The sequence below is a fragment of the Wyeomyia smithii genome, chromosome 2 (genome assembly GCF_029784165.1).
Source record: "Wyeomyia smithii strain HCP4-BCI-WySm-NY-G18 chromosome 2, ASM2978416v1, whole genome shotgun sequence".
Taxonomy (NCBI): Eukaryota; Metazoa; Arthropoda; class Insecta; order Diptera; family Culicidae; genus Wyeomyia; species Wyeomyia smithii.
Window position 1 is genome coordinate 13017063 of NC_073695.1, and position 14201 is coordinate 13031263.

Here is a 14201-nt window from a genome sequence, read left to right on the forward strand (position 1 = left end):
AAACTAAAACTTCGTTTATCTCAAAACACCCCCAGTTTTTTTTTAATCTGATGTCACCAATGTGTTCAGCGGAAAATTTTACATAAGAATCACCTATCCACAAAATGCAATATGCGTCGTTGTGGAGATATTGAACTTTTAAGATAACGAGTTCGTTAAATTTACACAACAAATGTGACCAAATGTTGGAACGCACTCGAAACAAAAGCACTATTTCACATCTCAAATGTGGGTTTATCATGGCCTTTCTGATTGTTCATTCGTGTTTTTTTTTCATAACGTGGTTTCTGTCAAAACATACGCAGGTTGATTTGAGTTTTCACGACAGAGAAAAAAATGGTGTGTTCAATAGGTTGGAGTTTAAAAAGTAAGTGTACAGCTGAAAATCACAATCGATCGCACTTAACATCGCGAGAATGGATTTTGTTCAAACTTCGTTCTGATGTTCAACGTTTGCAAAATATATGCGGAAGCCATGAAAAACAGTTTGGCCAATATTTCGCAGCTGAACAGAAACAATGCTGCGTTTCGTCATGTTTTCATGGCAGGTTTCATGAAAACAATCAAGAAATAGTAGAAGGTCAAAAGACATGCGTCCAATGTGATGCAGCACTGAGAGCGGAGTTTGTAAGAATTTATTTGCAAGATAGAATGATGGATCAGGAAACAGGTGTAGCAATCGGTGAAAAAAGTACACTCAAAATATTTTTCACGTTATTGTTACGTGAAAGTTCCTATACTTGTTCATTTTCTGTCACTTTGCATGATAACATCTACGTGAAAATCATATGTATGTCATGGTTTATCACGTACTATCCACGTGAACTGGAAAACGTCAAACAGGATGTATCGCGTGAATTCTCTGTGCGAAAATAGCCTAAAATCCAAATGGCGAAGCGGTTGTCTGATTCAGTGTCAGGACACAAAACAGAATTTCTCGATAGCTTGTAAATAAGTGAGTTAACCTTACAGGTTAAGAGGGTTCACACAGATTTAGTTCAGAGGTAAAGGAGTGAACACAAACAGCTTCGGCGGTAACTATCGTCGAAGAATGTCGTAACATTAACCAGTTTTTATGTCGTTTCATTCATTTACGAATTGGTATACCCCAGATTTATTACGGAATATGTTTCGATAATTTCCGAAAACCATTTGCGATCTATTAAAAATTATAGAAATAAATAAAAATATACGTTGCATAAAACGTGATAGATATCAGATACTCAAATGCTTTTCACTTTACCAGTAGATAAATTTTACCTGAAACTCACATGAAACACATATGTCTACTAAATAAGATTCGAAGGATAATGTATCTCACCAGGACATGATGAACTCGAGAGACAATCACCTAGAATCTACTTAAAAACGATAGTGGAAAATATTTTGAGTGTATACCTCAGCACAAGTAATGTTACAAGCATTACAGTTAACATTCATTATTTTCTTGTTATAGATACTGGTGAGTTGGATCATTTAGCTGAAGAATTGGAAACTACGCATGAGCTGAGAAAAAGGATTTTTCACACTATATTTTATACAACATGAAAATGTTGGAAATAAAGTGAATAGCTCACTTCTGCGATGTCATCATTGTTTTATTTTATTTGAAAGTGTTTTGAAGCTGTTTTAATCGTTTACTTGTATAGTAAAGACACAGCTGGTTTGCCTTAACACGGTTTTGCAATCTGTTGGTCAATCGCCCGTTAGTGAGTCGCAGGTCAAACAATCGAATAAATACAGTGGAGAAAAACTGCTCAAGGCATCAAAAGCTTTAAAAAAATCTTTTGAGGCTGTTTCTAGTCAGCAAATGAAAGTCTAGAAAGTGCTGGAGAGGAAATGGTTCGGCTACTCAAAGAAAAATTTCAAATTTGTGATAAAACGAGCGATAAAATCCACCAGTTGTCAGTGCTGCCAGGTTCGATTCAATTAAATGTGTTCCAGGGATCCGAGGAATGCATTCGGCGACACCTCAAGCTGACGCTACCATTTTAATGAAGACATCGTCAAGCTCTGATCGGGTACCTATTTCAATTCAACTCCAAAAGTTTAACAGAAGTCGTCACGTACTACAAAAATCAAACGTGAATTCCTGACTAACCTGTTAAATAATTATAATTAATGAAACGCACGTTGTACTTTAATGGCTATTAATTCAGGTACCATCAAGTAGAACATGAGAAACCAGTTTTTGAGATTTGAAGCGGTGATTTAGTTTGGGATGCGTTTTAATAAGGCTTATCGCATTTGTAGGGGTATTGTTGGAATTTAACGAACTCGTTATCTTTAAAGTTTAATATCTCCGCAACGGCGCATATTGCATTTTGTGGATAGGTGATTCTTATGTAAAATTTTCCGCTGAACACATTGGTGAGATCAGATTTAGGAAAAAATTGGAGGTGTTTTGAGATAAACGAAGTTTTAGTTTTTAAACGTGAAAATATCAATATTGACAACACTGTTTACAAAATCTGATGATGCCACTCGATAGTAAATTTAATGACCTTTTAAAAGAGTGTCCAATATTGTCTGTAGCTTTTATGGCCTCTGAGATATGAAGTTTTTCCAAACCATGAAAAATGATTTTTTGTCAAAAAATACAAAAATGGAGGGCCCCGCAATTGGAGGGGGGTTGTCCGATTGACCCAAAACTCTGGATTTTTCAGTTTCGACCTAAAACAAGTCATTTTATTCATTTTGAAGCGAATCGGAGAGGGTCGTTGCATTTGCCTGATCACTTGACATGGAATGACCCTAATGCAAATTACAGCGCTCCTAGCGAACCGCTTTGGAAGCACTCCTATGCCGGGAATATCGGTAGCAATAACAGTATTTTTCTCATTCCTCAGATTTAATACGTTTTGTATGAAGAGAGGAGAAAAAAATGTGCAAAGTTATATGGACCATTTTGGTTCGCATCTAAACTTGCTAAAGTGTTAAATTTTCCTCCTAAAAATTCCGTGTGGGGAGTACCTAAAATTATAATTAAACGCAAACGACTCCTTGATGTTGACCAGTGTAAGTGTCTGCAGAATCAAATTTCACCGTCCATCCGATCCCACGAATGCCCCTTATTTTTTGGCCAGATTTGGCGAGCTGTCATTACACTAAGGATATGCAACAATCCGAAAGACCAGACTCCACCCAATTGTCGCCAGTTCAGGCCAACGAAAAGCTTAGGGCAATTATTGAGAGGAAATCGAAGCTGAAGGGTAAAGTGACTGAAAGCATCACTCAAATGAAAATTTGGTGGTATAAGGTTACCAAAACAATGCACGAATGAGGTGTGTGCTGCTTACTGAGTCGTATTACAGGAATAGTTAGAATTTTTTTTCAAAACCGCGACGAATTATTCGACTGTGTTTTTTATATAAAGAAAATCCGAAAAAGACGCATTGGTTGTTATTTAAATAGACAATGACCTCAATATTTGATTAATCGTGTGACACGTCAGATGCGGGAGAAATACCGGTAGGCAAGCGTTGCCGAAAAGAGGCTTCACCGCCGTAAGAAACGTGAGCACTACGATCGCGTCCTCGTGGAGGCGAAGAATTACTTCACCAGGCACATTACGAGGAGCTTCTATAGGGCAATCAACGGAATCAGGAACCGGTTTGTGCCAGTATCTGCCATGTGTAATGACAGGGAAAGGAGCTTGATTACCGATAAACCGCAGATGGCCAGACTTTGGAAGCAACACAAGTGGTGTTGAACGGTGAGGAAAGTGGGAGAGTCGTCGAGGGGAACAGGATAGAAATTGGGGAGGACGGACAAGCTGTGGACCCACCAACATTGGACGAGGTGATGAATTTTTGCAAAGAGCTAAAGAACCACAAAGCCGCTGGAAAGGACGGCTTACTAGCCGAAATTTCCAAACTCGGGAGCGGGCGGCGGCTGTGTAGTGCATTTCATCAGATTATCCTAAGGGTATGGCCTGAGGAACAACTACCTACGGACTGGTTGGAAGGACTCATATGCCCTATCTACAAGAAGGGACATAGACTCGAGTGTAGTATCTATCGAGGCATAACCCTCCTCAATTCCGCTTACAAAATTCTCTCCCGTATCCTGTTCCAGCGATTGAGGCCGTTGCAGAAAGTCTTTGTTGGAGAATACCAATGCGGTTTTTGAGTGGGGCGATCTGCAACGGACCAGATGTCAACATTGAGACAGATGCTCAACCAGTTTCGAGAACATAACTTGCAGACACATCATCTGTATATTGACTTTAAGGCGGCGTACGATACAGTGAAATGCAGCGAGCTGTGGTTGACTTGACGGTTTCACATCATCCGTAAGGACAGCGCAAGGACAGGCAAATTTTCAGGTCTGAAGCAAGGTGACGGGCTCTCGAACTTGCTGTTTAACACAGCTTTGAAAGGTGCAATACGAAGGGCGAAATGCAGAGGAGCGGCACCATTATCACAAAGTCACGAATGCTTCTAGGCTTCACGGACGACATGGATATAATTGGTGTTAACCGTAGAGCAGTCCAGGAGGCCTTTACGGTTCTCGAAAGGAAAGCTACGAGAATTGGACTCACTATAAATACTGCTAAAACGAAGTACATGGTGGCTGGCAGAGAGCGTGGTAGTTCTGCGGGGGTTGATGCTGCGGATGGGGATATGAAGCCGCGAGATGAAGAGACGGATTGCGATAGCCTTGGTCCCCGGACTCTTATCCTCCCGGTGGTGGCGCTCTACGGACATGGATCGTGGACGTGGAAGGAGGCCGATCGACGAGCGCTTGGGGTCTTCGAGCGTAGAATCCTCTAATCAATACTCGGAGGCAAACTAGAAAATGGGGCGTGGCGCAGGCGCATGAATCACAGTACGAAGTTACAGTGGGCTGGCCACGTAGCACGGATGGCGGATGAGCGACCGGCAAAGATAATATTTAGCAGAGAACCGGATAGAGGCCGACGACTTCGAGACAGACCTCGCACGCGCTGGATATGTGCTGTCGACGAGGGTGCCAGAGCAGCGGCTGTGAAGGGAGACTGGAGGTGAGCAGCCCAAGACCGAGTTTCGGGGAGGCGTATTCTAGATTCGGCATAGGATCTCAACGATCTGTCACCATAAAAAGGAAAAACAAGGAAAAAAGCTCTACTCAAAAGACACGGTGGCCTGACACCAATCCAACCAAGTTAATTTCGTACCAAAGAAGATGAATCCGCCAAATTGTCCACAGGCAACGTCAATCGAGACGTTTCAGGCTCTTGCCAAGTCGTGTTGGAGTAGATTTCATACGAAAATTTGCAAGAGACGGGAAAAAGTTGCCAAACCCATCGCTGATCAGTTTGTACTGGAGCTGATGGGCAGTCTTTGGTAGAAAATTTGATCAATGACCTGCGATTGACTAGAACCATATTTTGAATCAATACATTGTTACTGAAAAACCTAGAGAAAATACACATTTTTTAAAGAAGAAAGACAGTGTGTGCAGGTGAGAAAGCGAAAAATAAGCAAACTAAAAACAGGATCCCAGTGTGTAGTTGATAGGGATGAGCAATAGAATAAGACGGCAGTGGAGTGTAATACGCAATAGATTCTTGCGCAGTACCACCGTCCCAGTAGTTTAATTGGTCAAAACACCATGCCGGAGACTAGGAGATTGCGGGTTCAAGCCCCGTCTGGATGCGATATATTTTTCAAAGTCTGTATCATGTTTTCGCTTTCCCAGCTGCATACACTGTCTGCTTTTAAGGAACTTGAATATGATTTGAATTTTTTTTGACGTGAAACTACGTTTTTAAGGATGGTTTATAAGGGTGTAAAATGAAACTCAAAATTTGGAACAGGGGACGAAATTGAGTCCAATTTCAAATGCTTATCACTCGGGTAATTTTTAACAGATGTCCTTCGTTCTTACAGTAATCGATTGGAAAATTAGTTACGCATTCGCCCAAATGCAGAAAATTATAATTTGATTTTGCGAACTACTGTACTATTGAACATTGTCAAGTGTTGTTGAAACGCAGATTTCAACCAATCAGGACTGAGCTTAATACTTGGGATCGCTAATACGGTTGACAGAATATTATACCTATTTACTAGGAAATGCGATCTTTGGGCTACATAAGAGCCTGCTTCGACTTAAATAAATAATTTTACTAGCCGAAGGTATGACGGACGGTCACATCTTAGCAGTAAATTTGAATCAATATACACTGTTCGTTCGCTAACTGGGCTGAGGGCCTAACCCAGTTAACGAATTTCGCTCGCTAACTGGGCTGACATTTCAAATGTCGTGAAATATCGAGGGGGATTCGGATGTAATTGCGCTAGGCAAAACTATATCAGCGAAAATTTGAAAATGTTTTAAACAAATACACTAAAAATTCTGATTGATGAACAGAAAATGAGAAAAAATAAATTGTTGGCCTCGCGTGTGCTTTATTTGCATTAAACGTTGCCTGGAAACAGTTCTTTTCATTAAATATTTATTCGACCTGGAAACCAGTAGGTGTATATCTAGTGGATCGCATATGTGATAACAACCGAAATCCATTGAACTGAAAAAATCAATCTCAATTTACTATTCATGTGCCCCTATCTCGTTTTGACAGCAATATGAAAAACGCTGATTTTTGACGTTCATCTGCTTTTTAACTGGGCTATAGCCCAGTTAGCGAACGCCCAGTTAAAAAGCAGCCCAGTTGAACAGCACCCAGTTAGCGAACAGTTACTGTATTAGATTTTTCTCTACTAGTTTTGAGCTAGTATAGCAGCTTGCATTCCGACTGTTATAATTCATTAAGTAGTTCTATGTCATCCTTGCAGTCGTGGCTTTGCACACAGCCCTTCTGTTATTCGCTTTTCCAATATTTTAAGTGTTTTTTTTTCTTTTCTAAAGCTCAATAATTTTTTATATTTCTTTTTCTGGTCCTTAGAGGCATTTGTTTACCATTTGAAATATCATATTTTTTGTACCTATTCTGGCTTTTGTTCCGTAATTCTAGGCTACGTCTGGGATTTTTTACACATTTGGCCTTTTATCGATATGAGCAGGGGTTTCCTTTGCATTCAGGGCTCCACTTAGAAATAATTACTTATTACCTTTTAAGACCGTTTTTTTGCTGAATGGGAACAGAAAATAATTCCCATTTATGCTGTTGGAAGCATAAATGGGAATTATTTTCTGTTTTAATATTTTTACCTTTAAAACGGCAGACGGCAGATATTTTTACCTTTAGGACGGCAAACTCACAGATTGCACTCCGGTCTTCTGAAACTCAATTTGAAATACTTTTTTCTCATTTTCAGGCTTCAGTATATTTTTGCCATTCTAGGCTATGAGCTTTAGGATCGTCTTGTATATTTGAACATTTATGGCTTTAACAATCGTTTTTTCATCATTCTGAAGCTAAATGCGAGATCAGTTTTTTTTGCCTTTTCGGGATTTACGAAAGTGTTTGCGCCATTTTCGGCTCTAGGTGGAGTTTTTTTCTATCCCTACACGCGAATGCTCAAGCGTTAAACAACCAATGTGTTCTCTCAAAATGCACAACAATTGTTTGTGTGAGCTTGTTCAGTACGTGTGTGCATTCAGAACCATTGTTTTATATTCTTTTCAAGCCATAGGAAAGTTTTTCGTTAGTTTGAGCTTAAATTAAAGTTCATTTTGCAGTTTTCTGACCTCGAGGGGGTCTGCTCGTCAGTGGTGGTTTTTCTTGTTTTTTAACGAGGTGAAGAAAACGACGAAATTTTTTTTCTGCAATTTTATGAAGGTAAGTTCGACAAAAAAAAACCAAAAAGACGGACTCACGAATCTCGTACTGCGACTTTCTGAAACTCAATTTGAGACACTTTTTCCTTATTTTCTGGTTAATTTTATTTCTTTGCCATTCTACGCTGTGATTTTTGGGTTCATTTATGGATTTTTCTGGCCTGAACAATCGACTTTTTCATTCTTTTTATACATTTAAGAATGAAATTATGTCTGTCTGTCTGATCCTTATAGACTTGGAAATTACTTATTTTTTAATCAGGAAAGGTTTTTTGATGGTTCGAGGCCAATGAAACACAAATTTCAACATAACTCGAGAATTAATAGAGAAAATGGAGCCACAATTATAATAAGAAGATTTTAGAATACACGAAATGTTTCTATGATGATGTGACACCCCTTAGCCTACCTACACGTTCCCCCTTGCCGAATGTTTTATAAAAAATATGTTTGTCGTGCAACACTACCTACTTGTTTACTAATAATAACTGTTTGTAAAGTACGCAAGTAATAACTACTGGGTTACCTATAATATCTGTTTTCGTATATAAAAACGATTGCACTACTCCAGATGTGTTAGTAACAGTTTGCATTTTGTGAAGATGAATAAAGTGAAAATGTAAAACACCAAGCCCAAATGCTGTAAACCCTTTCCTGATCATCAGTGCCCATCAAGCTTACGCAAATTAAACGAAAACGTTATTGCAAAATTAAAAATATTGAATAGTCAAGCTCATTTTAATACTTCTATATCAGTTTGTGATTCGTGTAGTTATTGGAATGATAGTCAAGCCACCATTCATCCTTACGTTGTTTACTATTCAGAATCTGGAACACTTAAGAATATCAGCTTCAACATAATATCGGAAGTACTCCATCATGATACTGTTGCGGTACAGGTGTTCATTGCCAAATTAATGAGTTTTTTTGAATACAACAATACAATAAAAGCGATGGAGCTGCCTCACAATATAAAAATAGAAAAAACTTTGCAAGTCTTTGCAAGTTCAAAACAAAATATAACGTCGATCCAGAGTGCCATTTTCTTGAGATTTCTCATGGTAAAGGCCCATGCGATGCAATTGGTGGCATATTAAAACGAAAGGCAAGAAATGCAAGTTTAGCTAAAGAACAGGAACATCCCATTACAAGCGCAAAAGAATTGTATAGACCAATCATAAAAAATTATAAATAAATAAAAATCGAAAATGTCATTTAGTTGGGTATCATATGAAGAATATGAACGAGAAGTAACAGAATGGAGCAATATTTTCAAAAAATCTATAATAATAGCTGCCACACAAAAGTATTACTCTTTTGTTCCGTTTTCAGAAAATAAGATACAAACGAAGCTGTTTTCAAAAGATGACGAATCATTTACTTATGATGAATATAAAACATAAGGTGAAACTAGTTCTGTAAAGTATCTATGTCATAAAAAAATATGTTCCTAAGATAACAAAACTCGAAAACAAATATTTAATTCTTATATATATTTACATCACTTAGAACATTTAACTCTTTTCTTGAGAACCGTTCGCCCAATCGTTTTGTTGTCAAAGAATGAATTGTATATTTTTGATCAAGCATTCCAATGAACGTATGGTTTTTGCTGGAGAACCATGGGCAAATTAAGAAAAACGTGTATTTTCCTAAATTTTAATAATTGTTCGAGCTTAAATTAGAAATAACTCGAAAACCAATGCCCTTAGAATGTTAACTACCAAGAGCTTTTTGATTTAAAATGATTTAAAATAATTTTAATTTAATTCCAAAGTAATTCTTGGATACATTTTAAATCATTATAAAAAGATTCTTAAATAATTCTCAACTGATACTGCAAAAATTTCACAAAGATTAGGAAATGATTCCAAAATAGCTAATTGGAAAATGTTGCTCGAATAATTCTGGAATGATTTTTCGAACAGTTCTGAAATAGTTCTAACGATTCCTGAATAATTTTCAAATGATTCCTAAATAAATCTTGAATGATTCTAAATTATTTTTGATAAACTTCTAAAAGGGTTTCAAAACGGTTCCACAAATGTCTGAAAAGATTCTATAATGTTTCTAAAATGATTCTAAAACATTGGTGCGAACTGAGAACTTAAGCTGGATAAAAATGAAAGATTATAGCTCTTTAACCACTCCTGTGAATTTTGGTGCCCTCGCCTTTTTAATAACGTGACAAAAACTCTCGCTCACTCCCAGGCGAACGTTAACCGTGCGTCTCCTTTCACTGTTGAATCGGTGAAGACACTTGGTTAACCATTCAACAGTGTTATAGGGAAAGAGTTGAGATGAAAATTTAGATCTAGATCGCGATAGAAATATTCTAGCGAAAAACTTTCTTCTATACAATTGTGCAATATAATAAAGCGCACATTTCAATGCAATCACAAATTAGGGTGACCCAAATTTTCGATGGAATACAGTATCTAACTTTCTTATTACTGCAGATAGAGTCAAATGATGTTCTACAATGTTGTAGCTTTGTCAAATTCACGCAACCCAGTAGAAAAACGTTTTTTTATCTTTCAAAATAACCGATTTAGAGCTATGTTACTAAACCACAAAAAGAACACAACAGGTGCGGGGTCCTGAAGCTCAAGCTGGAAAAAATGAAAGATTCTAACCTTTCCTCCGAACCTGTGTTTTACTTCCTGTGATTTAGTAAAATAGGTCTAAATCGGTTAGTTTGCAAGATAGGAAACAACTTTTTTCCACAAATTTGCGTAGAACATCGTTTAACTCTATCTACAAAGATAGAAAGGATAAAAGCTCGATTTCATTGAAAATTTGGGTCACCTTTATTTATGATTAGAGGTAAATGTGCGCTCCACCATATTGCACAATTTTGTAGAAAAAAGTTTTTCGCTAGAATATTACTATCGAGCTTTTGATCTGAATTTCCCCCTAAACTCGTTCCCTAGAACGCTGTCGAATGGTTAACCTAGCGTCTCCACCGATTTAACAATGGAAGGTAGGTAAACACTTTTCCAATTCACAGACTAAAATAATGGCACTTGACTCTCTTTCAAGCGTAATCATTTTAAAACATTACCCCGATTTACTGTTTCTGGATTCACTAGCGGAAGCAAAAAAGTTCTGACTGCAAATATTTGCCCCCGAATTTGTGACTCCACTTTTTCGGTATCACGTAGGAAAGCCAAAAAAAGGAGATTTGTTTGCTGTGCTGGCTGGTGCCATTTTATTGTTTGATCTCTGGGGAAGCCAGAATTGGGTTCTGATTTTGATGCTGGTAGTTTTTGTGAGATCCACTACTCGGGTGAATTTGAATTCATTTTTTTTGCGCATTGCAGTTCTTTTTTATGCTGGAAAAATAACATAGCGAAAACCAGTTTGCCCGCGGAGGAAACTGATAACTTTGTTCAATATTTGCAATTCCATGTGGTATCAAATAACATTCTCTTGAAATTGACATTTTCATTATTAGCAAAAATATGAAAGTCAAAGAGAATTTTTGATCAACTGAAGTACACACCCAACAAGAAATACGCGAAAGTTGGTCAAACAAAGTAAAGAAAGCGTAAATATTTCTTGCATTCACTGCAATCCTTCTCGTTCATTAAAAAACTAGTGCAGACTATTCCCACTAACGACAGACAACGCATTACGAACCAGTCAGGCAGTGTAAAAATAAACTCTTACTTGGAAAGCGTTTGAATAACTGAACAAGCAAGCAACTTACTGTCGTCATCCGGTCGTATAACAGTCTTTGTGTTGTGTGTGTTTCCACTGAATAGGCAAATGGGTTGTCCGTTGGGTGGTAGTTTCCACTTTTGGCTGGCATTCATCTGTCGATCTTCCTGTGAATTGTAAACAAAAAAAAAAATTGAGAAAAAATGTGCTTCGTTAGGAATGTGCTGTTGCTTCGTGTCGGTTAGTCTCTTCCATTAAGTACGATTTATTCCCTACCTGGTATCGGGATAATTGTGTCAGCACGTGATGTATGATACTGGCTTCCTCCTGCAGTAAACCTTCTGACTCGACATCTGGGGCGATTTCCTGCGAAATAGGTGAAACAGGAGCAGTGGAAAAGCATGCTATAAATAGTGCATTCGAACAGGAAACCGGCGAAAATTTTTGGTCCCCAGCAGATTTGTGTTTTTACTCCATGTTTTTTCTCAATCCGATCAGACTTTTTTACTCCATTTCATTCTATTGAATCTATCGCAAGGACTTACATTATTATTAAGTTCCATGATAAAATCAACACACTACAAACTGACAGTCTCTTAGACTGACTTCCCTCGGTGCTGGAATTCGAACCCAGACCAGCAAGTCTAGGCCAACGACGCCCACTACAGGTGCTATGATAGTAAAAATTCAATTTACGTACCGCTCTGACGTATAACACAGTATCACGAGTTCGGCATCACAAGAGACGATGCCACCGGATCTGCCATTGCAATTTCTCCTACACTACGGACTAAATCTTCGCTAGAATGATTTCTTTTTATGACATTCATATTGGTCCTCGCCCAGATTACGTAGAAGTGAAAAGTCAAATAGCATTCCAAGAATCGGGTGCGTTGTCTCGAATAATCGTCAACATCATTATCATAGCGGAACCAGGGGACAGATTCGTCAAAGGAAGCCGGCCTGGTGTCATGTGGTATAGCCTGGACGGCACGATCACTTCAAGATAACATAGCAGAGTGTTTAATTTCCCAGTAGAATTTTAACTTTCAACTTCTCTCGGTAAGAGATGACGGCTATGATCCACCGTTCGTTCGTTCGTTCGTTCGTTGCTGGGAATAGAAGCGCAACCCGGACGATAGGATAATTTCCGCGGCCACGGCTGAGATTGGTGCCCCCCAGAGGAAGCAGGACGCGTGAAAATGACTGCACCAGTGGGGAAATGAGATTTTTCGCTGCTCTTCAGCTGGGAGGAATTGCTGCTGTACTGCGAACCGTGAGAGTGTGTTTTGTTGCCTGATTACGTTTCGGGTGCTTATTTCGCGTTGGGGTTATGCAAATTGAGTTGCATGATGAAGATGGTTTACCGTTCCAGAGAAGAGGGGATGGTAGCAAAGGTTATGAGGTGTCTGTTTAGTAAAGTTGCAATGTATTCATTCTAAACGGCTTATAGCACGTACAATTTTATATTATATAATAGGGTAACGGGTGTATTTTGGCCCACATGCATATTTTAGCCCACCCGTTAACATTTTACGCATTTTATCTGAAAAATTCAATGAATATAAGAAAACTATGCATGCATCATTGAAATAACACACCTAAGAAGCATACTACACTATAACTTTCGGCAAAAAACTGACTCTAGGTAGCATTATTTTGGAATTAGTTCATACATATTCTCAGTCATGGCTGAGTCAACCTAAAGTCAAGAGGAAGTGGTAATATACAAGTCAACGTCCGGAAGCAATTGTAACAAATATGTATGTTTTTGAAACAATTCGTTGTTGTAGTAACATCAATAAGATATCATAGAAACAGTTTGTATACTCTAACAAGTTGGAAAAAGTTAAAATAGTAGTTTAAGGCATGGTCGACATATGTTTGTCTTTTTCTAAAGCGAACATATTTTGGCCATGCCAAGTTTTAACAGTCATTCGTGCCAAGTTTTAACAGCCATTCGGCCGTTGCTCGCTTAACAAGAAGCAGCTTGAGACAATTTACAGGTAATTACTCCTTAATTTATCACATTCAACGATATGCAGTTTGCTGAGAGAGCCTGTCAAACCGCATTCAAACCCAATCTTTTCATTTTTAGATGTCTATAATTTACAAAAAATCACAGAAAGATGTCCTACTCAAACCTGCTATTTCTACTCTAAAAATACCTATGATGATCTTAAATATTATTAGTCCGAAATCTTTCCATACACGGCTCTAAATATAGAGGTGGGCCAAAATAAAAATGTGGTGGACCAAAATATGTTTTTAATACTTCGTAGAAATTTTGATATTTCTAGGATATTTTTCAATATATTGCATTGTTGAACGATGTATGTTAAAATAGACACTTAGCTCTTAAAAATGGTATAATAGAGTAAGTATTTATGTTGAAAAATACCCCTGTTACCCTACTGTGCTCAGTTATAAAAGCGAGCTGGCTACTGGTTGAATGCTGCGAAACTGAACAAATAATGATTGATTTTCAGTTTAACTTTCCTTTGATTTACTGTTTAAAAGATGTGTCAACTATTATACTCTAAGTTAAAAACCACCTTAACCTTCGAATTGAGACATTGGCGTATGGAATCCGTTCAGTGGTAGTAGTTTTCGTTACACTTTTCACTGCAGGCCACATTTCTAAAGTAAGACGTAGTTCTACGCCATAAGAGAATTTTCCTTCGAACTTATCACTCGCGATCACTCTCGAATGCAACAATGCAAGTAACAGTTTTGTGTAGTTCGACGTCAACCTAGCTTTTGTGGCTTTGCACACAATCTTCCTTACTATTACAATGGTGTTAATGGCC

At 38.1% G+C, this 14201-nt stretch overlaps 1 protein-coding gene across 4 annotated transcripts in view; it reads right to left on the reverse strand.

The window, feature by feature from the left end:
• The window catches only part of LOC129725702 (rap guanine nucleotide exchange factor 4), a 523900-nt gene that overhangs the window by 73099 nt on the left and 436600 nt on the right, over positions 1-14201 (reverse strand). For all 4 annotated transcript variants that reach the window (XM_055681789.1, XM_055681788.1, XM_055681792.1 and 1 more), the window contains 2 exons: positions 11668-11757; positions 11441-11558 (listed from right to left, as the gene is read on the reverse strand). In XM_055681789.1, coding sequence (XP_055537764.1) covers positions 11441-11558; positions 11668-11757 — 208 coding nt within the window. The remainder of the gene's footprint in view (positions 1-11440; positions 11559-11667; positions 11758-14201) is intronic.